The sequence below is a fragment of the Hemitrygon akajei genome, chromosome 14 (assembly GCF_048418815.1).
Source record: "Hemitrygon akajei chromosome 14, sHemAka1.3, whole genome shotgun sequence".
NCBI lineage: Eukaryota > Metazoa > Chordata > Chondrichthyes > Myliobatiformes > Dasyatidae > Hemitrygon > Hemitrygon akajei.
Window position 1 is genome coordinate 91,720,125 of NC_133137.1, and position 25,605 is coordinate 91,745,729.

General features: G+C 39.2%; 1 protein-coding gene across 3 annotated transcripts in view; it reads left to right on the forward strand.

Annotated features, from left to right (window-relative positions):
- The window catches only part of sema3c (sema domain, immunoglobulin domain (Ig), short basic domain, secreted, (semaphorin) 3C), a 94,864-nt gene that overhangs the window by 55,869 nt on the left and 13,390 nt on the right, over positions 1-25,605 (forward strand). For all 3 annotated transcript variants that reach the window (XM_073066582.1, XM_073066583.1, XM_073066581.1), the window contains exons 3-13: positions 1,853-2,013; positions 2,539-2,601; positions 4,286-4,405; positions 6,944-7,034; positions 7,125-7,244; positions 8,962-9,104; positions 10,461-10,575; positions 11,465-11,534; positions 12,831-12,975; positions 15,600-15,822; positions 17,371-17,459. In XM_073066582.1, coding sequence (XP_072922683.1) covers positions 1,853-2,013; positions 2,539-2,601; positions 4,286-4,405; positions 6,944-7,034; positions 7,125-7,244; positions 8,962-9,104; positions 10,461-10,575; positions 11,465-11,534; positions 12,831-12,975; positions 15,600-15,822; positions 17,371-17,459 — 1,340 coding nt within the window. The remainder of the gene's footprint in view (positions 1-1,852; positions 2,014-2,538; positions 2,602-4,285; positions 4,406-6,943; positions 7,035-7,124; positions 7,245-8,961; positions 9,105-10,460; positions 10,576-11,464; positions 11,535-12,830; positions 12,976-15,599; positions 15,823-17,370; positions 17,460-25,605) is intronic.

The following is a 25,605-nucleotide window of genomic DNA, read 5'->3' on the forward strand; positions in this document are numbered from 1 at the left end:
TGTTTTTGAACAACAAAGTTAACTGACCAGAATCCTAGAGGTATGGGTGACTTCAGATACATTATGTCTGTTGTCATTTGTTGGTGATCAGCTACTGTATTGTTTGAAAATTAAAATTAATCAACTATTCCTGAGATTGCTGACATTTTTAGCAAAGCTCAGACCTCTGCATAACATATTTTATCACATGTTAGAATAGTTGACAAAGTTGGTCAGAATAGAAGGGAGCACAGAAACAGCATGTGAAACATCACAGTGCGCTAACTAAACATCATATCGCTTTCTGCACGCTGTCCATATGGATAGGTCTTTCCTTGAACTTGAAGGTCAACAGGGCCGTTCATTGGGCTTCTCCACAATAACTTCAAAGTTGCTCGGTAGTCTTGGTAAAGTTGATGTTGTTGATTGTATTAGTAAAGCATTGTACTCTGATCTTTAAAGTCATGGGACATGAGATTCAACTAAAAGCACTTACTTTGAATATCAAACAACGTGAACTGGGAAGATCTAGAATATGTTCAGTTCAATGAAAATAGGTTAGCCTTTGAGAACCATAGGTTAGCCTTTTCCAAATGCTTAAGACTGAATTCTGGTTTGTAATTTGTTCTCAAACCAGTACAGACATCCACCAAAGTACAATATTTTGTTTCATAACAGATTTATTTAGTTGAGTCAGTTTTGTGTTTTTAGAGATAACAGTTGCTGAACTATCACAATGTATTATTTTTAACATTGTGATGCCGTTATTTAAAACAATACATACAGTCCCTGGGTTATGTAAAAGCTCTGTTCCTGAGAACAGTCAGAAAACCAAGTTTTCAGATGTCAGAAATGAACAATTTCTGTAAGGATTTTTTGAAATGAACAAATACACACTTTGTATTTATTGTTTTCTCCTGCAGATTAGTTACAATGGTATATTGTCAGAATGTCCCACATCTAATAGTTCGTTTTGATGGCTTCAAAGTATCAATGGAAGTTACATTATTTGATAAAGTATTTTACAAGTATTTTAGAACAGATTTGCCGTGTCAGTTTCCAAGGTAAATCTTTTAAGTGGCCTCCTTCTGTGAACCAGCAGCTATGTTCTTAAAGACAATGCTTCTATTGGATTACTGTGGGAAGGTTTCACATAAGCAGTTTTGTTTTGAAGACTGCTTGTTGTTGAATTAACAAGTTCCATAACTCCTGAAGCTGTTTACACGTCTGTAACTAAATTTCTTGTCTTGAAAAATGTTTTAAGAGTTTAATGGGAGAATCTGTGTAGTTAGATTTTTTTTTCAATCAGGTCTTTCATCAGCTGATAGAATGAAAGATGCAACATTATGCCAGAGTATAGGAGTAATAGGCTGACATGCTCCCGTGTCTTATGGAATCGTGGAATCATTTTACCGCTATACAATGAAGCAATTAACATCTAGGTACACAGGGTGATTACTGCATGCAAGTTACTGTTTGCATTGGATAGATTTGCCAGCCGGGGAGGTCTGAAAGTCGGTCACTGAACTGTTAAACTTCTATGATTAGACTGTTGAGCTTGAAGTCAATGAAGATGGATGGCTGAACAGTTCTGAAAGTTTGCCAAGGCTGTGTAGCCAAATTCAGCTATGTAGCCTAGGTGATCTTTTCCTAACATTGGCCTGAATGAAACTTTACCACATCCAAAGTTTCAGGTTGGGCCAGCAGATGGAAATTGTTGCAACGTCCCTGATAATGAAGTGGCAGTATCCAGAGCTGATATGTAACATTTAACCCTATATTAGCCTGTCCTAGGACATATTTCATCTCACTACAAAGAACCCATAAAAGTAATTGTATTCAATTAATGCTATTATGTGTCTTGATTTTATAGAACTGAAGGCCACCGGAACATCACAGTTCTACAGTCTGTCCTTGAATCCTTTGGATTATAGAATCCTACTCATGGATGAAGATCAAGACCGCCTGTATGTAGGCTCTAAAGATCACGTTCTGTCTCTCAATGTAAACAACATCAGCCAGAACCCTCTTTCTGTAAGTTTAATCTCTTGAGTTTGTTTTGGATGATGGAAGTGATATTGATTCACACCGTTATTATAAGGTTTCCATCCGCTATTTCATCCAAATATTGTATGGACCACCCAGTAATGTGTCAGCCATCCTGGCCTCCAGAGCTATGACAGGAAGCTATCTCTCATATTTTCCCATTGGTTCAAGAGGTACAGCAGAACTAAGAAATTCAGAAGCAGCTTTTGAAGAGATTCTATCCAATAATTTTCTCAGCACATCTAAACTGTGTGTCAAAAAGACTTCCAATATAAACTGAAAATAAAAAACTGATTTACATAAGGTACCCAGAGATGATTGATTCTAACAGCTGTACATGCTACCATTTTATTTTCCGATTGACCTATTCCTCTATTTTTCCAGTGCTGTAAGACAAAAAACAGTCCACAATAAGCAGACTGTGGTGCTGGGTCCACATTGGTTGCAATGCTTACTTACTGTGTCCTGGATTGTTTTAATGCTGTGCTGAAGTCTTGCAATATCTTTCATCAGGTTCACTGGCCAGCGTCAGGCAATAAAGTGGATGAATGCAAAATGGCTGGCAAGGATCCAAGTGTAAGTAGCAAATGTTTCGATCCTCCCTGTGGTGATGAATATTTTTTTTGACAGACATGGAATTACTTAAAATTACAACATGGAATTGGTCTATTTAGCCCAACCAGTCCGAGTCAATATTTGTCCTCCACATGGGCAGTAATTCTGATCCCATGTGTCTATTCCTATATTTTATTATTCCACTTTCCTTCAATGACCTATCAAATGCTTAAATGTCAGCATGGTCTCTACTTCAGTCAGTAAATCTAGTAATGAATTCCACAGTCTCTCAATCTTCTGTGTAAATATAATTTCCCTGCTCCTTTCCTTAAATCTCTTCCACTTATCATAACATGTCCCTTGTTCTACGCTCCTCAACCATGAGAAGCAATCAGTTTCATTTCATGTGTCCTACCTGTTCTTAGTTTGAAACACCCATATACCGCTTTGTTCAAATGAAAATGGGCCCATTTTCTGACCTTTTTTGTATTTTAGTGTACTGCTTCATACCAGCAACACCCTCACAAATATTTTCTGTACCCTCATAATTTGCATTAAAGCTATTTGTCTGTTGTAGAATACTGCATCATAATTGATGTAGATTCACCATTACATATTAGCTTTTAATTTCAGTACCTATTGCCATTAAACTCTGTATTCGCTTGAATGATTTTTAAATATCCTTCCTCCCTGGAGAATTAGTTTCTGCATCTTATGAAGCTAATTCTGCAAATCCTTCTGCTCTTGCACATCATTGCAACAGATGTTAAGCTGACTGGCCTGTAATTATCTGGATTAGCTTGATCTGCAAAGTCACTTCAATCTTCAATCACATTTCCATTCTTCATGGAAACATCTGTATGTTCTTCCCCCCCCCCCCTTTCCCTTAGGATATCTCCCCTCTTTCAAGTTAACTAATGTCTAACATTTCTTTAAATCTACTATAATATTGAGCTTTAGCTGGTTATGGAATTCTGTCCTTCCCAGATTGTTCCCTGAAACAAAACATCTGTTAAATGTAATTGACAAAAGTAACTTGGCAGAGATAAGGTGAGCAGCTCATCTGAACTGAAAACAACTAAACTATGAAGACTTTGAATGCTATATGCATGAAATTAATGGAATTAAACAAATTAAGTGAACATGGAGAACAATCAATTTTCAGCTGCCACTATGGGAAGGATGTTGAGGCTTTGGAGAGGGTGCAGAAGAGGATCACCAGGATGCTGCCAGGTTCAGAGGGCATGTGCTGGATAAATCTGGGCTGTTTCCTCTGGAATGCCAGAGACTGAGGGGAGGTCTGATAGAGGTTTACAAGATTATTACTCAGAGAGTGGTGTATGCCTGGTGTGATAGTAGAGGCAAATGCATCAAAGGCTTTTAAGAGACTTTTAGATAGGCACATTGATGCAAGGAAGATGGGGGGATATGGATATTCTGTAGGTAGGAGGGATTATTTTTTGGGTGTTTTGGATTTGCTGTTCAGCTGGTTCAGTGCAATATTGCAGACCGAACAGCCTGTTCCTGAGCTGTATTGTTCTGTGTTCTATGTTCAATGCATTTTTTAAAATCTCTTGTCTTTCTCACAGAATCATTTAGTTCAATTGTGATCATCTATTAGTAAAAACAGCTTTTTATTCATATGTACATTATAGATTGCCTATTCATGACTAATTCTTATATTTGTTTCTATATTTTTTGACAGACTGGATGTGGTAATTTTGTTCGTGTCATTCAAGTTTATAACCGGACTCATCTCTTTGTTTGTGGAAGTGGTGCATTTAGCCCTGTCTGCACATACATCAACAGAGGTCGCAAATCTGAGGTTTGTGTTAAACCATTAATGAATTGACATTATGTAATGCACAGATAGCTGCCAAAGAAATGCTGCATTCAAATCCCTGTAATTACTGCTATGGATTCAATTTCCTGTACATTTCCAGTAGCCCTGAAAAACTTTCTCTTATGCATTGTCTTGTCTTCCAGAAATAACTCAAACATTTCAAGTGGTTGATTAGTGAATCGTACAGTTACTGTTTAATGTAGCAGAAAACTATTTGCTTACATGTGTGCAATCCATTTTAGAATTTGAGGGATATAGAAGAAATTTATAGTTTAGTGAAAACTGCATAAAATGTGGAATTGGATCATCTGGTGTTGATTAATATAGAGTCGTATTTGTACGGCATTGGCACGTGCCCTTTGGGCCAACTTGTTAATGTTGACCTTTGTACTTATCAATCCTGTTCCTATTGCTCAGTAGCCTTCTATGTCAATGATATTTCATCGCCTCTCGTTTTCCTTCTAGTTCCTTTTTGAAGTTTCTCCTACACCCTTCAAGGATCTCCTCTATTTTCAGCCACTATACCTGCCTTATGCTTCCTTATTTCTCTACATCAGACCCTTGATAGCCCCTGTCATCCAAGTTACCCTAATCTCGTCATCCTTAGCTGTCACCCTAAGGGAAGAAGCCCACTCAGATCTCTCACTGTCTCACTTTAAAAGACTGACCTATTGGATATATTACAGAAATTGTTAAAAGAAACCCTTATCATGTACCTGTAAATTTAGTACCATTATTCTAGGAAATTCCACCTGTGGCGAAAACAAAATTCAATTTATTTAGTTCATTTAAATTATCCTTTTATTCCAAAATACAATTTATTTAGTTAGTTGAAATTATCCTTTTGGGTTCTAATTTTTTTTCTATCATTCATTCTTTGAGGTTTTTCTTCTGTTGTATGGATATCTATGAAAATTAAGAATTTCAAGTTGTATACTGCATACAGTCTCTGATATTAAACAGACTATTATAGCACTACTTAAAATCTTGGAATTTTGATTTTTACCACTAGCAACCAACCTATGATGTTTTCCAATCATGCAGCGATGCTGATTATACAAGATAGTCGGTTGTCCATCAGATCATGCCTAGAATTCACTTGAAGTACTGTTCCCAGTTTTGTATAATTTATTTGTTCCTTCTCCTTTCACAGTGTTCCAATTGAGACCGGAAACAGCAAGTTGAGCAATGCCTGACCAATCTAATTATTTAATAGAACACGGAAACGTAAAACATTTGGTGCAAAGGATAAAATTGACATTTTTATTTACTTAACATTGGCTACTTAGACACTTATGAAGTAAAACTGTCAAAGAGATAATGCTAAAGAGATGGAGTGCCAGACACCCCCAGGGTCAAGTTTCAACAGAGATGTATTGTATGCAGTAACAGTGGGATGAACATTTTATATTTACTAAATGCCTTCATGTCTCCAGCCCAGAACCGGAATACTTTTGGATAGTTATTCTTGCTGGCTTGTAAAGGCTATGGAAGTTAACTCTGCTAAATGATTTGACACAGCTGAAATTTGTGATAAATTGCTGAGTCACCAGAATTGTTGATTTTTTTCTTATCCCTTATGTTATCCGTCCATTAATACAACATTGAGTTTTCCCACATATAAAATTCTCATCTTCCACTTAGAAAAGTAAAGGTGGCTTTTGGCAGCTTCAGATGTCCATACCTAGTCCATATACAGCTGGACTTCAAAGCAGTGAACTGAACACTGAATACACGTGTCATCACACTCCTACAATGCCATTTAAATCTAACTTTAAAGGCTAATATTGTGATAGAAATTGATCTATCATGCTGTGGATGTGGACAAATTAGGGGAACTCTTCCCAAAAGTCATTTGATCAAATATTATGTTAAACCATGTTGATGTGTTCCAGAAACAGACATTAAACCATTTCCAAATCTAAATATAGTGCCACTCTCCGACATGGGGGTTCCTGCTGGAAACTAGCTTTGGGTGGATGGAGCAAATGTTAGACTGGGTCACTCTACATCCTTCTGTGATAAATGGAGTCACCAGCCCAAGATGGGGAATTCTTTTTTGCATTCATTTCTGTGAAATGTAAAAGATCAGGAGTGCCATCCTGTGATTCCCATCTACGTCTGGTCACCTGAACCAAACTACAGCAGTTCCTGCCAACTGTATCTGCACCACTCTATACCCAACAGGGACTTAACTGTGTGCTGCCTTCTTGGGGAGAAAGCAGTGCAGAGTTCACCTGCACCAAAAGGACCCAGTAGGAAGCTCCCTAAGTACTGACGATGAGACCTGAGCTTAACAATAGTTAAGAGGACATGATGAAGGGTCTCAGCCCAAAATGTTGACTATTTATTCCCCTCCATAGATGCTGCCAACCTGCTGAGAACCCCCAGCATTTTGTATGTGTAACCTTTAATAGTTTGTATATTCTTTCTACTTGAACCGTATAATAACTAACTGCAGGTTGTACTTGTCTTAAGTTATAATAATACAGCTCATTCCTCTTCCACTTTCTTCTTCAGGATCAAATATTCATGATAGAGTCAAAAAATGAATCGGGGAAGGGCCGCTGCTCATTTAACCCTCAGGTTGACACCGTGTCCTTTATGATCAGTGAGTAGAGCAGAGAAATAGAAAAATAGTCCTTTTTTGAAAATGGAGTACAATGTAAATATATTTATAATGGTGTCATGTTCTCTTCAGATGAGGAGTTATTTTCAGGGGTGTACATTGACTTCATGGGAACTGATGCAGCAATATTTCGCAGTCTAACAAAAAGAAACAGTATAAGGACAGACCAGCACAACTCCAAGTGGTTAAGTGGTAGGTATGCTTAATTAGAGCTCATTATATACAAGTTAGACATGGGATATGGTGGTTGTAAAGGATAGGATAAGTTGCACCTAATGGCGTCAATCTAATAAAAGGTAACTATAACAGAACTATATGAATAAACTCTTCTTCAACTTCCAGCCGGGTACAGGTATCAATTTTAACCGACTTTTCAATGACCGACTCTGTCATCTTCATCAGGGGTCCCAAAAGCTATTGGCGCGGCACAGTAGAAATCAACAGGAGCAGAACATCACATTCGTAATGGCCGAAAGACTGACTGCGACGGCACAAAACTACCGTGCCGCACCAGTGGCTTTAGGGACTGCCTGGTGAGGGAGGTCTTTGCAATAAAACTAGAGGAAAAGAATTTTAACAGGACGAAGGTCTTGCTCTAAGTAAGAACTGGAATCGATTGTAAACAAGGTGGGACACTGGAAAACTGATTAGATAAGCACTAACCAGTCAGGAGGGATGGACTACAATGGTATAAATACCAGCAGACTAGACATGCCCAGGCATCATTCCTGATGAAAATGGCAGTTTGTCATCAAAACATCAGCTAAAATCAATATTTCTACCTGGCTGCAAGCTCAAGAAGAGTTCATTTGTCATATATTCTGGGAAAGCACAAGATCCTTTATAATAGACCTTTTATAGAACCATGGAACATTACAGCACAGAAACAGGCCTTTTGGCCCTTCTTGGCTGTGCCGAACCATTTTTCTGCCTAGTCCCACTGACCTGCACCTGGACCATATCCCTCCATACACCTCTCATCCATGTACCTGTCCAAGTTTTTCTTAAATGTTAAAAGTGAGCCCCTATTTACAACTTCATCTGGCAGCTCATTCCACACTCCCACCACTCTCTGTGTGAAGAAGCCCCCCTAATGTTCCCTTTAAACTTTTCCCCCTTCATCCTTAACCCATGTCCTCTTTTTTTTTACTCTCTATAGGTAGGAACTTGGTTACCTTTTTGCATTATGCCTATGGTTACAGGTCTACAAACAAAATTGTTTCTCCTATTGTCAATAATACAAAATTTTACCTAGAGATCAGGGATATTACTTGGTAAAGTGTCCAATTTAGTTGAAGTTGCATTTTAAAGAAAATAACAGTGGTTAACTGTGAGCTAAGTGTGATATTACTTCATTACACTTTGTTTCTGCTTGCTACAAATGAAAACAAATTATACTCTGGTTATTGTAGCGTGTTTTATGAAACACCTACTTAGCCACTTCACTAACACTTCTCACATTTGAGACAAAAGGTTGTAGGTGAAAGTCCTACTACTGTTAAGCTTTCACAGTGTCACTTGAACCATTCAGACCATTTTATGAGTTCCTGTACAGAAATTCACAGATATTGCCATTCAGAAATAAGCCAGCTAACCTATGTTGGGGCTGATGCCACAGACACCCCTCATCTCGCCCTATCAATGTATCCGTTTCTGCATTTTTCCATCATTTTCTCATTCTGTGTTCCCAGAAATGGATTCATACTTGTCCCACCCTATTAACCTAACTCAGTGAAAGCCCCTTTTCCGCCGGCTTTTAACAGTCAATCAAATCTCATTTCTGAATTCTGGTACAAGCTGCTAATCTTGGTTGGTGCGGCTGTAACGAAACCCAATTTCCCTCGGGATCAATAAAGTATGTTTGTCTGTCTGTGTGTGTGTATTTACTGCTGTCTCTGTCTGTTGTCAGAACCTGTATTTGTGGATGCGCAGTTCATTCCTGATGGCACAGACCCAAATGATGCGAAACTCTACTTTTTCCTCCGGGAGAAGGTGACAGATGGCAATGGTAATACCAAGCAAATTCACTCCAGGATTGCCAGAATATGTCCAGTAAGTAAATCACCTCGCTGTAGATTTAAATCTCATTAGGTTGCCAGGTGAGATATTTTGTGTTTGCATTGACAATCTGGCTGTTCAATAAGCTAAACCTGTCTTGTCTTGGAAATTGAAATCATGAACCAAATTAAATATTTCAATTTGAAAATCAATACAACTTGAACCTTAACACAGATCCAGGAGGGCTAGATATCAAGAAGTTTTTTAAAAAAAATCAGAATCATTCATTTGCATAGGAGATTGAATCATATGAACTTATGCATAGAGTGTGATGTTTAAGTGCTCTGTGGTGCAATTGCAATGAAGGAAGTTGTTGATTGAGAAGAGCGTTGGGGGAAAGAAGTAATAAGTGTGGAAATAGCTATTATCTGAAGTTCCGTTCAATTGTTTTTGAGGATCTGCAGGTGTTAATGAAGAAAGTTCCGCTGAGATTAAATAAGTAGGAAGAACCCATCTGTCCACAATCCTCCCTTCCCAAGCACTGTGCACAAGCTGTTTTCATCGCCACTGACAAAATTCGTCAGACTTCTGAGCACCCTTGCTCTGGTAACCACACCCAGAGCTCTTCAACCTCATACTTCTCGTTTGGATGATGTGTGTGTGTGTGTGTGTGTGTGTGTGTGAGAGAGAGAGAAAAATATCTAAACCAAGCTCCCGCTACACAGCTGGACTCTAATAATTGCTGCCTTGAATTACTCATGCCTGGGAAGCCTGGTAAAGAATTGGAAATGGGATTCGCTGGCTCTTTACATTCTGACTGACAACCAGTTGTCAATGGTAAAAGTATTTCACCCGACCCTCTTAAATAAACACTTTTTGCTAACCGTGTCCTGTTCATCCATTCACCAGAATTGCCAATCTACCTTCCTTCCCGTACCAAACTCTAGTCTGCCATCTGCTGGGGGTCTGAAGTGCACTGCTTGCCCACCCTCTCCTCTGTACCCAGGCCAGGCTGGGTTTCAACTTTGCCATCGCTCTTCCCTATACCCTTCCCTCCTCACCATAATTATTGGTGCCTGTTTCTACCACAGACCACAGTGATATCTGCAACGTAGCAGTCCAGGTCCGTCTTTGATAGGAAGTTCTTAATGCTTAAGCAAATCTGAAAGGGTACATATATTCCATGTTGCAGCTTGTATTGAAATAAAAATGTATTATTTAAGACTTTTCACTAGACAGATGTATAAAATATTTCTAAATCACCCAGGATCCTGTTTCTATGTGGTTTGGATGTTGCGTTATAGATGTGAGTTATTGGACACAGAGTCAGTGTTGAGTCTATTTCCCGCTAACAGATGTTTAAAGTCTTCCTTCTTTTCATACTTACTATAAATTTCGTTTATTGTCTAGAATGACATTGGAGGTCAGCGCAGTCTTGTTAACAAATGGACAACATTCTTAAAGGCCCGTTTGGTATGTTCAGTAATAGATGATGATGGCACAGAAACTCACTTTGATGAACTGCGTAAGTGAACAATTTTATAAACTTATTTTATCTTTGACATCTTTTATTACTAAATCTATAAATAGTCCTCCTTTATGGAGTTCCAGTGAGAGAAACGGAGTAGCTGTCTTCTTGTGCCAGAACAGGTCAGTGATGACCTTGGTTAAGAGCTCAAGAAAAGCCATTATAGTCCATCTTGTAGCAATAAACTTCTTTAAAAAATGGAAGTTTGCCTCCTGTGTTCCTCAGCTGCTTATTTTAACAAAAGGCTAACCAAATCCCTTGTGGTTCCATTGTAATGCTACTCTGTCCCGATCATCCTTTGAGTAGTTACTACCTAATAATGTTTACCTGACAAGCCTTTCTGTGAGGACATATCAGAAAGCAAAAGAAAAGTGTACTTGGCTGTAATAAGCTAACTTCTGAAACATTATTGCTTGTGTGTGACCTTATCAGTTTCTGTATTTCAAAACAACCATCAAAATTTGACAACAATCCTTCAGGCAGGATGTAACTGGGATCCGGGTTCAACACACATTGCTTCAGGTTGCTTTAAGGAATCTTCCCCTAAAACAACCTTGAACGCAGCATTTCAACTTGCAATAATCACCCTTTGTTAGATCCATCTTGTCAATTTATACTTCTGTATTTCAGGAGTTGATTTAGTTAGATGATGAAAATTATTGAATCAAGGAAACTCTTTTATTCCCATAAAATTACTGTAAGAGGTTTCACCATATAGTATAACTCAGCACGTTTAATAACAAGAACCTTGTATTTTATGGAAAAACAATCCAACTATTCAGACACTTTGGTTCCACTTCAGCCTGGGATTTATCATTTTGAACACTGGATTATTTTCAGAATCTACAAATGACTAAAAGTGTTTTTTTTTTCCCCTCCCTCTCAGAGGATGTCTTTTTATTAGAAACAGAATATCCCAAGAGCTTGCTCGTCTATGGACTGTTCACGTCTTCAAGGTAAGGCACAGCTCCAAAGGACTTCTCTTACTTTCTATCAATTGGTTTTAATCTGAAGAAGTTCTTAATAGCTTTATTATTTCAATGAATAAATAAGTAATGTATTTCATCATTTTAAATGGATCGCTCATGATATATTACTTTGTAAGGCAATGTTTGTGAATGAAGCTGAACATAGCAAAGGGTTTTTGGCATATAAGTTCTCCAAACTATTCTAGATAAACAATAGAAATAGGAATGACATCAATTCCTATTGGTTGGTACTCTCCAAACTGGTGGTATGAGTATCGATTTCTCCTTCCGATGAACAGATTTCCCATCCCACCCCTTCCTCTGTTCCCCACTCTGACCTTTCACTTCTTCTCACCTGCCTATTACTTCCCCCGGGTCCCCTCCTCCTCTTTCTGCTATTGTCCAGTCTCCTCTCCTATCAGGTTCTTTCTTCTCCAGCCCTTGACCTTTCCCACCCAACTGGCTTTACCTATCACCTGCCTGCTAGCCTCTTTCACCTCCCCCACCTTTTTATTCAGCAATTTTCCCTGCTTCCTTCTCGGTCCTGATGAAGGATCTCAGCCCAAAGCATTAACTGTTTACCTTCTTCTATAGAAGTTGCCCGACCTGCTGAGTTCCTCCAGCAATTTGTGCGTGTTGCTTTAAATTTCCAGCGTCTACAGATTTTTTTTAAATGTTTGGAAGCTACATCAAGTTGTTGAATATTGATGACAACGAATCTTGGTCACAATCACTATTGATGACTGAAAGCTTTCATGAGAGAGTTATTTTGCAGTTATCTAAACAAGTCTATTAGTGCTATGGATTCCTATTACTATTTCTGATGTTCATTGTAGTAACCAGGTGAGGCTGCTTCTTCCACATGTTATCATACCAGTGGCTGGTTTCCTGTCTTCCATTCACAAATTATTTTTGGTATATCTATGCCTGCAATATACATCATCCCTTTACCTCATTGCAATTGGAAACTGCCAGTGGAGTTGAGCATTCAGCTAGTGTGATAGGAGGGTGGGTCAGATCAGAAGGCAATGCTGGAGCTTTGTTCTGTAGAGTTGAGTGTAAGGCATGTCCTTCAGTGAAAGGGACAATGATTTAGAACTTAAACATCAGTAATCTTCTTTTAAGTCTTACTGCCTCTAGCTGAACCTACCTCCGTCTTTATTATAAAATGCTTTCAATATTTGGATGAAATCCCCTAAGACTCAGTCTGTGTGCGATGTTCATTATGTGCCGAGCAAGTAAGAACTTCTTTCTTATTGTTCACAAATCTGCTTGTTTTTGCAGCTCAGTTTTTAAAGGGTCGGCTGTGTGTGTCTATAACATGCTTGATATTCACACGGTATTCAATGGACCATTCGCCCACAAAGAGGGACCAAACCATCAATACGTTCCATACCAAGGCAGGATCCCATATCCCAGGCCAGGCACTGTGAGTGTTTAAAGCCCCATGTACTGCTTAATAATTCGCTCATTTTTTAGAAGTTTTACTGGAGACCCCAGGTTTGATACAGCAACTTCGCTCTTCCCTCCGAGACAAGGATTATGGCTCCAAACCCCACCATGGATGTTTGAAATTTATAATTTATGCTGGAACTTCAGTAGAATGCTGGGGGGAAGTGGCAATATTATTGAAGATGCTACCTTTCAGATGGATGTTACATTTTTCAGAGCAGAGCATTTGGAATTCCATTTGATGTGAACAATCTAAATCTTGCAATAGGATGAACAATGTGATTCACTTATGAAGATTATGTGCTCAGCTATTTCTTTTGCAGGAAACTAGCTGTCAAATTCACTTTCATCTCAGCAAATTTAACTTAGTCTGCCTGGATTTCCCACCAATCTCCTCCCATAATGCTAGGAACTATTTTTATCCAAAGCCCAAACCAAACATCTCAGCCCCTTAGGGTCAGTTTGAACTTTGATTGAGTCCCTGATACATCATTTCATTAATTGATACAGGCAATCTCAAAGGCTAAATGAAAACCAAGACTACACTGCGAACTGGAAGAGAAAATATATTCCATTCAAAATTTATAATACTATTTCCATTCTCTTTAAGAATACATTTGATATTTTTATTCGAAAACAAACTTTGAATCAGCAAAATATATGTGTTTCATCTATGACTGAATTTTGACTTCTATAACAATGAGTAGCAAAATGATTTGGATCTGGTAAAATCAGTTTAAGTCAAGTGATCCTGAATTTTCCATGGGGACAGCCTCTCTGAACCATCTCCATCATTTACGAGACAGACTTCCTTCAGCAAGTCGACATTAATCAGAAAATTGAAAGCAGGGACAAAAGTAAGCTAGTCAACGTTCTCACCATTTACTCTGATCATAACTAATCACCCATTTTCAATACTGTTTTCCAGCTTTCTCTCCAGCTCCCGTCATCTCTCCAGTTCTATCTAACTCCTTTTGGAATATATTTAATTTTTTAGCTACAACTTCTTTCTGTGGTAAAGAAGTCAACAGGTTACTACCCTCTAAGAGGAAAAACTTCTCCTCATCTTAGTTTTAAATGGAATTCCTTTATCCTCGGACTGTGACCCTGGATCCCAAATCTTAGAAATGTCTTTCCTCTTCTAATCTATGTATTTCTGTTAAACTTTGTAAATTTCTTTGAGAACTGCCCTCATTGTTCTAAATCAGGGGTTCCCAATCGTTGTACGCCATGGACTAATACCATTTAGCAAGGGTCTATGGCCCCATGTTGGGAACCCCTGTTCTAAACTCTAGCAAATATAACAAGCCCAATTGGTCTGATCTTTCTTCATGTTATTGGTTCTTCTATCTGAGGAATTAATCTGTTAATGCTTCACTGAATTCCATCCAATACAAATATTGTTTCATTGTTATCTGTCAGGATAACAGGCACTTGAACGCCCAATCCTTAAAATATGCCCATAAGTATAGGATACCTGTTAATTACTACCAATATCTAAATATTACAAAGGCTAATATATGCAAAACCTGGCCATAATACCGTGGGTCTTAAAAGCACAATTTAGCATCAGTGTCACCTATGTCAGTCCTATAACTCTGAAAGAGCAAATTTATGTTCATCACTAATTGAATATACAAAAATAATATCAATGTGAAAAACACTTACATTTCCTGTATCTCAGAAATTCTAAAACCATCATTTGTCTTCAGTTTCAAAAGTGAAATACCACAGATACTGGAAACTTGGAATAAAAACAGAAAATGCTGGACGTAGTTAGAAGGTCAAACTACATCTAGAGAAACAGAGTTCAGCTTGCACCAGATCTGGAGAAAGTTTGATATAATAGGATTTAAGTAAGTACAGAGGACGGGACGGCAGAGAAAGGAAAACCAATGAACTACCGGTATGTTTGCACGGTGGAAGGCAGGGAATAGGATATTGTAAATAGGAATGGTAACAATATAAATAGAATTGAATATGGATTCAAAGGTGATGGAAATTGCAGTAACAGAAACATTACCAGCAGTTCCCTCCAAAACAAAATTTGGACCTCTGGTTATAAGCTGAAATCACTAAATTCAGGTCTAAATACAGTTATTTCTTCATCATTCTGTCTTGCTTTGGATCAAAATGTCATAAATTAAATCTTGGAGCATCAGTTTGACAAACTCACAGGTTTAAAAAATAAATATTAAAATATCAGGATTTCAATTCAATTTTGAACATTCAGGCCTAATGTTTTCCACAGCATTTCATGTACTCAAGTCCATTGCCCATTTAAATGTTTTATGCGCCACTTTGAACTCCCAGATTGTCAGCGATGTTTTATCACAGCTCTTCATTGTTAAGCGGTGTAAAATATGATTCAGTATGAACCAAGCAAACATTTATAATTTACTTTCTAAAGTTATCTAGTTGAAAGCAGGAGAAGGGGAGAGTTACATGCATAATAAATCAATACATACTGCTAAAAGAATGTTAAAGTCCAGAAGAATAATGTAAATTAAACTGACATGATAAAGTACATGAGTAACTAAAGGCCAAGGGATTTCACTGAAACCTGTTTGTACTTACTTTGCCTTCATTATTCATTATTAGTGCCCTGGAGGAGCATTTACACCAAACACATTGTCAACAAAGGAGTTTCCCGATGAAGTAGTTGCATTTATCCGGAACCATCCCATGATGTATAATTCTATTTATCCAATCAATAAGCAGCCACTGATTGTAAGGATTAATACTGATTACAAGTACACAAAGATAGTGGTGGACCAAGTGAAGGCCGCAGATGGAAGATATCATGTCCTCTTTCTTGGTACAGGTAAGATACCTTTAAAAAAAATCAAAATTCCAGTAGAGTGACGATGAAGGCCTACGATTTTGGATTACAAGAGGAAAACATTTTGTTTCTTGGACTGAGGAGAATGTTCTAGCTGTTCCTTTGTTACTAAAAAGTTGTAGAATTAGGGATACTACCAATCAGCATACACTTATTGACCATACCAAGGTGGTACTAACCAAATATAATGATCTGTAACATAATAATGCTGGAAGGATGTCATCAGAAAGCTAGAAGCAGATTGCTCGGACACCTACTCTGTGTCCTTCCTCCAACTTCCACAGGCATTGCTGCACTGCAGGCCCATGGTTTCATAAACTGAGAAGCTCAATCGTATCTACCTTTGACGAGGGCCCCTTAACTGGCTGGATTGTTGGCTCACTCCCAAACTCAGAACCGCATCTTACACTTGGTTCTCCTTAGACTGTCTCCCTTGCAAAAAGGCTGCATTGCGGTTGGTGTACCTCCTCAAGCTATGCTGGGAGTACCTTCATCTTCCCATCCCCCTTTGAATTGCCTGCACCTTTTCATAGTGTACCGGTTCATTGTTTAATTTATTTTTATTTATTTATTGAGATACAGAGCAGAATAAGCCCTTCTGGCCCTTTGAGCCGTGTTGTCCAGCAGTCCCCTGATTTAAGCTGAGCCTAATCACAGGACAACTTACAATGACCAGTTAACCTACCAGCCGGAACGTCCTTGGACTGTGGGAGGACACTGGAGCACCCGAAGGAAACGTGTGCAGTCACTGGGAGAACATACAAACTCCTTACAGGCAGCAGCAGGAATTGAACCAGCTCTGTAAAGCGTTGTGCTAACAGAATAGGAAAGTTGGGGGAGGATGAGGAGTACAAGCTGGCAGGTGATAGGTGAGACGAAGTGAAAGGGAAGATGGGTGGAATGAAGAGATGGGGGAGGGAGGGTAAATTAAGAAGCTAGGTGATAGGTGGAGGTGTTAAAGGGGTGAAGAATAGGGAATCTAATAGGAGAGGACAGTGGACTATGGAATACAGAGAAGAAGGAGGGGAACCAGAGGGAGGTGAGGAGAATAGAAGGGGTGAGGGGGCAACCAGAATGGAGACTGGAAAAGGGGAGAATGAGGGAGCAACAGAAGTTGGAGAAACCAATGTCCATTCCATCAGGTTGCAGACTGCCCGGAGAGAATATGAGGTGTTATTCCTAGAACCTGAGTTTGGCCTCATCATGGAGGCCATGAACAGCCATATTAGAATAGGAGTGGAAAGTTGAATTGAAATGTGTAGTCGCTGGGAAATGCTGCCTTTTGCGGCAAACAGAGTGAAGGTGTTTCTCCTGCAGTTGTTGTTCTATATTCCACAATGGAAAGGGTCGGATTTTACTGATTTTTGTACTATCACCAACAGTTTAAAAAAACAAACAACACACAGCACAGAAACTTAATGGGGTTATTCAAACAGAATTGCATGCTAAATGAAATGATTCAGATAATTTAAGGTTCCATTAAGCCAGCCTCTTTTAGGTGAACTGATTTGTGTCTAATATGTCTTTCAGATAAGGGAACTATCCAGAAGATTGTGGTTTTGTCAAAAAATGCATCGAACAAAGAAGAGCTTATCTTGGAAGAAATGGAAGTATTTGAGGTCTGACGCAATTCTTTTTATCAGGTTAAGCAGCATGTGGTCATAATGTTGGAATTTGTAAGGAGCCTTTCCAAATTTCAGGAGAGTTTCATAAGAAAAAAGCTGTTAGTTGAAACCATAAACAGCCAAGTTAGATTCTGCATCACAGAAAAATGTGGAAACAATGAGCCCTTTCTTTATATCCAGATTGCTCCAGAAGACGTAGAGAGTGTGCTCGTAATAATACAAGTCCCCGAAGATCTGTAATGTGTTCAAGGCAGCCGAGCCATACACGCTTTGAAGTGTTATTCCATGAGTTTACTGGTAGATTTTTGAAGTGGACATGTGTTGAGATAAATGATGGCTCTTTATTTATTGCAGTCATTTATTTTCATTTTTTTCTCAACGCTATAAATTTAAGCTAACCGAAGCTGGACTGTGCAGTGAATCAAAATAAATAAAAGCGAGATATATTTATATAATTTCTTGAAATTCTTGTAAACAATTCAAAGGGTGAACTCCCTGCTTGATTTTTCTTTGAATACTTCTGAAGTTTGAGTCAACTATTGGAATTCTTGGAGGAAACCTTCTTGGGTAATAATTTGTGCAGGGCAAATAGTTCAGAGGGAAAGTACTTGACAGAGGAGAGCAATTTTAATGTTTATTTATTCAAGCATAAACCAGTTTTCCTTGATTTGGCAGGCTGGGCTGTGAAGTTGCAAGATCTTGTTGAATTATTTTTGATATTGCTTTGGGTTAATTATTGTCACATCTACCAAGATACAATGAATACCACACACAGTTTATACAGATCAAATCATTACACAGTGCATTGAACTAGACCAAGTTAAAAAAGAACGATAAAGGTTCCAAGCTTCATTTTTACTGTCGAAGTATGCATGCACAATACAACTCTGATATTTTCTTCTCCGGGTAGACATGAGATGCTGAAAAACCGTGAAAGCTGCTGAAAGGAAATATATCAACTCCTCCCCCCGGCACAAAAAAGAAAAAAAAACTTTCAAACCACAAACCCTCCCCTCCCCACCCCTACCTCACACAAAAAAAAAACTAACAGATTGCCCACATGGAAAGACAGCAACTGGAACATTGTACGATCTAAAAGGCCCCAACCCCCTCCCTCGCAAAAAAAATAGTGACAATAACAATGCAGAATAATGTGTAAAAGCTACCCAAAAAAAAAGTACAGTGCTGGTTAACATGAAAGTGCAGGACTCTAACAAGGTAGATCCTGAGGTTAATCATCGTACTTTTTGGTGTGGGAATGAGTTTTAGTTAGTATTTCTAATTTGTATCACTTGTCAGAATGGATGGAACAGGCCACAGAAGAACATAATTTGTCTGGTGGGATATCCTGCAAGCTGGGGCTACAATTGGTTTCTTTTGGCAAGAGGTTGCCAAGGAGGCCACTGTACTAATAACACTGGAAGAATACAGAATCAAAATATCTATATTATGGAATTTAGGCAAATCCCTGTGATCATTATGCCTACTCCTGTGGCTAAAGAGAAACTATGTTTGGCAATGGTGCTTAGGGAAACCCCTGTTATGGGGTAGTGAGCAGAGAACTATTGCAAGTGATCTATGGCGGATGTCTGGAATGACCCCACGACCAGGAAGCATGAAGCAGCCCCATTACAAAATGAGTCCCTGTTTGATCTCATGGATCTCACTGAGGACAAAAAAAAATGCACCTTGAGTATTGGCTCTTTCATTAACACGGGCTTCAGCAGAGCAAGGTTTGGAGATCCTGGTTGTTCTGCGCGGTCACTGTTCAGACCAGGGGGAGGCTCAAATTTTTACTGCAGATGAACTTTGCGTGTTCCACTGTTATTGATGGCATCTGTGGAAGCTTTGCAATAGAAAGTGTTTTCTGGTGTTACTGGAAATCCTGCACAACGTCAGGGTTGAATTACCCACCAGGGGCAAAGAGGCCTGGAAATGGGTGGCGCTTTGCTTTGCTCCAGCTGAAGCCCATTTCCAGCTACACTCCGGTGCTTTCCCACGGTTGTGAGAAGGGATTTATAGCCCATGATTTATAATTGCTCACACATCTAAAATTTAAACAGAAAACGAGCAGGTCACTGCAGAGTTGGAGAATTGTGTGGCGTCCTTTCTCATCCCCACTGTCTTTGTGCTATTGTCTCCCTCCTAACTCTCTTTGCTGTATATCATTCCTGTGTTCTATCCTACTCAGCTGCTAATTTTTTGTTTCATTGTTTCCTGTTTGGAAGGTGGTGTGGTCTTTCTTTTCACCTCCTTACTCCCAGCATGTGCCCTGTGCTTTTCCTGTTTTCGTTGTCCACTATCCCTCCACATCACCCTCCTCCTGCCACCTTGCTGCCTCGTTCCCTTTAATCTGCCTTCTCAATCTCTCTACCGTTCCTGTCCACTTCATCTTTAGTCATTCTCAAAATATTTCTACTCAAATTAGACCAAGAGGTGGGGGCAAGAAGGACTTTGTCACGTCAACTTGTAATCTCCTCCATTTCTTTCTCCTTTCTTTCTTTTCAGTATCTCTACCCACCTTCATCCAAGAATTTTTCAATTAATTATTTAAACTTTGTCAAATAATAATGTATCTTTTTAGTTGACAAGAAGCTTCAGAGCAGAAAGTTCTGGAATATCAAGGAAAAAAAAACTTGCATGCGTTTGGTTGCCTGCATCATTGCTACATGCAGAAGATCATCAAATAGGACTTAATTATGTGCAGGAAGGTAATTCCAATTTACAACTGAAATTTATGTGTAGCCCTCCCTTTCGGTGTATAAGAACAAAAGAAATAGAGCAGGCGTGAAGGCTATTGGCCCCTTAAGTCTGCTGTGTTATTCAGAAAGATTAAAGTTGATCTTCTTCTTCATTGTTTTTGTTCTCCTTCCCCACATCCTTTGATTCCTTTAATATCCAAACTTTTATTGTGCATGAAATCAGTAACTAAGCCTCCACGGCCCTCCAGAGCTTCATCACCTTCCAAGAGGAGCATCTCTCCCAAATAGCATATCCCTTATTTCAAGATTGCATCCACCTCGAGAAGAGGATAAATTTCCTCTAATGAGGCATCTATCATTGCCATTGGCAGCCACCAAAACCTCTGCTCCCTCTCACCAATCTGACCTGTCCACCTGCCTTTAATAGTGGTTCATCAGTTGTTGCCTGTGGCCACATTTGTACCTGACTGCTCCTATTTGGAGCCAGGTCACCTGCCCCCCCCCCCCACCCTCTCCCCCCTTTTATCCACACGGGACAAATGTTAGTTCAGTACCAGCTCAGTCAACACCACTGTTGCAGTCCTGGGCTGTGAACTCACACGCAGGACCTCTGGGCTTCCTCTTCCAGACCCACGAGCTGAAGGACTTGCCCCCCGCAGGTTAATTAGGCTTCTCGTGAAAAAGCGCTGTCCCCCGAGACGGGTGTGAACACTGGCCACAGCGCTCTGATCACATCACGTCACTGTTGAAGTGGATCCAAGTAGATTTCGGTAGTTTTTAAGAAGATATTCAATAAATGCAATTAAAATACATTAAATTACAGACGCTGCCTGGCCCGCTGAGCTCCTCCAGCAGTTTGTGTGTGTTGCTCGGATTTCCAACTTCTGAAGATTTTGTCTTGTTTGTGATTCGATTATGGAGTCATAGACTCATAGAGAAGTACAATACAGAAATAGGCCCTTCAGCCCATCTAGTCCACGCTGAAACCATTTAAACTGCCTACTCCCATTAACTTGCACTGGGACCATAGCCCTCCATATCCCTACTATTCATGTACCTATCCAAACTTCTCTTAAACATTATGATTGAGCTCACATGCACCAAACTCGTTCCACACTCTCACCACCTTCTGACTGAAGAAGTTTCACCCTCATGTTCCCCTTAAACTTTTCACTTTTCACTCTTAACCCATGACCTCAGTTGTAGTCCCACCCAACCTCAGTGGAAAGAGCCTGCTTGCATTTACCCTATCTGTACCCCTCATAATTTTGTATACCTCTATCAAAACCCCTCTCAATCATCTACATTCTAAAGAACAAAGTCCTAACTATTCAATCTTTCCTTATAACTCAGGTCTTCCAGACCCAGCAACACACGTAAATTTTCTCAGTAGTCTTTCAACCTTATTTACATGTTTCCTGCAGTTAGGTGGGTTGCTGATTGATGATTTTGCATAGTAGGGGAATTAAGGGTTATGGGGAAAAGGCAGATAGGTGGAGATGAGTCCACAGCCAGATCAGCCATGATCTTATTGAATGGCGGAGCAGGCTCGATGGGCCAGACGGCCAACTCCTGCTCCTATTTCTTATTCCTTATTAAAAGTGTGAAGACACCTATTCCTTTAGGGGAATGGCCATATTCAAATACAGTCACCATCCATATAGCCTCTAGTGCTGGTGTAAAGCTTTGCATCTGGCCTCTCAGCAGCACATCAGTACCCCATCACCGAGCAGTAGAGCAGGAGAATGGGCATGAGCATTTACAAACATCATAGCCAGTGCTCAGTCACCGTAGTGGACCTGTAATCTTTCCGCTGCCGCAATCTCTGAACCTCATGAATCAGAAGCACTGTTGACAGAACTAGTGTTTATGGTCTATTCCGCATTCTCCCTGAATGTTTAAGATTCCAACATGTCTTGGGACTGGAGTCCTATGTAAGCCACACCAGGGTAGGGCTGGGAATGTCACTTCTCTTAAGGCCAGCAGCGAACAAGATGGCATTTAACACAGCCTACTGATACTATCTTGGCATTCTACATTTAACTATCCTAATTACATTACTTGAATTTAAATTCCACAGCTGTGGTGCAGGCATTTGGGTTTGTGATTGTGGATGAATACTGTAGCTGAAGCCTCTGGATATCAGCCTTAATCACCATACCACTCTGCCTGTGAATCTTTCTATTTTTATGTAAACAAGTCTTTGTATAGGACAGTTCCAGGTGCGACTCCTTTTCTGATAATTACGAGGGGTGATTGATAAGTTTGTGGCCTAAGGTAGAAGGAGATGAGTTATAAACTTTAAATTTTCTGCATAATCATTCAGAGTTGAATTGCATGTGGATTTAACGAGAGTTAAATAACTCATCTCCTTCTACCTTAGGCCACGAACTTATCAATCACCCATCTGTGGACACTTACTGGAGGTCCAAGATCCGTATGCTCCACGACCGCTGGACTAAGTGTGTAAATGTAGGAGGGGACTATGTTGAAAAATAAATGTGCTAGGTTTTCTAAAACTGACTCCTTCTACCTTAGGCCACGAACTTATCAATCACCCCTCGTCTATTAAAATGGCTCTTTGTATTTCTCTATATTTCTAGTATATTTTGACGTTTCAACTTCAAACTATTTTGATGCTCTTTTGCTTTTAGGCAGTGTTTTAAACACATTGTGAACAAGAGTTTAAAAAGGAAAGGAATTTTCCATGACTTTTGCTAATGAAAATTTTTATCATCTGGTGGGAGACATTTTTCGGTCTTGACATTTCCTGTTGTTTTACTGATCCCTTTAATTATATAAATTCAGTCGAAAGGAGATAATTTAATTTTTGGTCAAGTATGTATTTTTTTTCTCTCTGAGGAAGGTAGCAGCAACGTAGGAACTATTTAAAGATTGATTAGAGTCATCAAAGAGGCTTCAGGTGTGATAGTCAAAAGGGAACACAGAAGTTTTTGTCTCTTTTCCTAGAGGGAGTCTCATTTTTCAGTTGCTTCACCCTTGATCTGTCAATGTGTCAGGGGGAAAAGAACTATAGGCCTCAACCAAATGAGTGCAAACAGGAGACAGTGGGTGGTGTTTCTGCTTTTATGATTAGGAGCCAAGAGCTTACCCACTGGGAGCAAGCAGACTGCCAGAACGTCACTGACAAGTTTATGTACAACTGACATCCAAATTAAAAGCACAGAAATATTTCAGAATGTTGGACGTTATTTCTTAACAAATGCCGACTTTGAATCAAGCTTTTCCTTTAACGGATTAAAACGGCATTTTTTTTTAGAAGAAATTGGCTTATTTTGAATTTGGTTTTATATCACCAGCAAGTTCAGCATCACTTGTAAATCGTTGAAACTGATGGAGCATTTATTGACAAGTTCACATGAGCCAATAATTTGGAGTGGTCAAGACATGTCATTCAATGCAAGCAGTTGACTGTACAGCAAAGTTAATTACTCAAGAAATGAACTCTGTTTAAGCTGTAGATTAAGCAAACTACAATAACTTCTCGTGATACAGATAGGGTATAATGAGTAGAGGATAGTTGTGTATTAGTCACGTGCATAAAATTACATCAGTACAGTCACCAAGCTGGCTCTTTCCTTTCCTCATTCCCCACTTCCCTCCACAACCTAAAACATGCTTTCTTTTCTATTTATATTTCTGATTAAAAGTTTGCAAGCTAAAGCATTAATTCTGTTTCTATTTACAGAAGCTTCATGAGATGCTGAGTATATTCAGCATTTTCTGCTTTTGTTTCTGTTTTTAATCAAGCCCAATTGACAGTGGAATTACCCAAAGCATCTCCACTCTGTTCAACTACAGTGCAGCCATTAATCAAGTACTGATAAAATAAAACAAACCTATGGGATTAAACACTCTCTAACGAGATCCATTGGATTATATTTTTCAGAAGCCTGACAAGTGGGTCACCCGGGGGAAATAATTCTCTCAATGAAAAGGGATATTTCAATCCCAGACTCTCAAAATTCTGATATACCACACATAGCCCTACATGCCAGCAAATGGATTTCAATTAAACTTTTACAGTTTTCTATTACATAGTTGTTTGAACCACAACTCCTGTTGCTGTTAAATGAACAATAATCTTGCAGCAATGTACCTGACAAACGTATTTGTTTAATGTGTCAAAACCAGATAAGGTTTTCGACCAAGCAGCATCTGTAGAAGTGGGGAACAGTCAATATTTCAAATCTGTGACCCTTAATCAGAACAGTTCCCGGTTCTGTGAGACCTTAAACATTGACGGTTTCACTTCCCACGCATGCTGTTTGATCAGCTGGTGGTTTTTCAATATTTTCTGATTTTGTTTCAGATTTCTATTATCTGCAGTACTTTGACTTTCAGGTTTGGTTTTGCTGATGCCTGGGTTTTTGCACATACAGGGAATCTCATGAAGGGGGCTCCATGGTAACGTAGTGGCTAGCATTGGAGGTCAGAGTTCAATCCTGGCATCCTCTGAAAAGAGTTTCTGTATGTCCTCCCCATGGAATGCATCTTTTTCGCTGGGTGCTCCGGTTTCTTCCCACAGTCCAATGACATACCCAGTAGGCTAATTGGTCATTAAAAAATTGTCCCATGATTAGGTTAGGGTTAAGTTGGGGTTGTTGGGGGGTTGCTGGAGCAGTGCTGCTTGAAGGGCTGGAGCGTCCAGTGGAGCCTGCCTGTGCTTTATCGTTAAATAAATAAACCTCAGGTTCTCAGCAAAGGGAAAATTGTTGTTTCCACAACCCTCCAGTCTGACTCAACAAGATCTGGAAGTTCTAAACACAGCCCCAGTCACAAAATGCTGAATACAAAATGTGTCGTCCTACCTGTGAAATCAAACCTAAGCAATCCGAGGTGGTCTGTCTGAAAATATTGAAATAATGAAGTAACAATGCTGTGTGCTTATCTTCAACAATGTGTTTCAGTTTAATTCATTTCTGATTAATTTTTCATTTAATTTTTTTTTTGAGGTGATCCAGATAATATGAAATGATTGATCTCTTACTATCTTTCCTTTCGGTTAGTCCTGACGAAGGGTCTCGGCCCAAAACGTCGACAGTGCTTCTCCCTATAGATGCTGCCTAGCCTGCTGTGTTCTACCAGCATTTCGTGTGTGTTGTAATATGAAATGATTGCTTGTTTTCACTTGGGCAATAGCTAATTGCAAATGAATTTAGCAATCTGAATTTGTAATATGACCTTCATGAGCCATTTCAAGGCATTCAATAATGATCAGTAGATTTGTGCAGGAAAGGCCAATCAGCCTGTTGTGCTCAATACAGGCATTCTTTCGCTGCATTCAAATTTGGGGCTGTCTTCAAAATTCTATTAGTCCATTAGGTGACCATCAGGAGCATTATGCTTAAGGCCAAGCTAGTGAAAAATCAGAAGTCTAAACAAAATATACCAAAATTCAGAGTAAATTTATTATC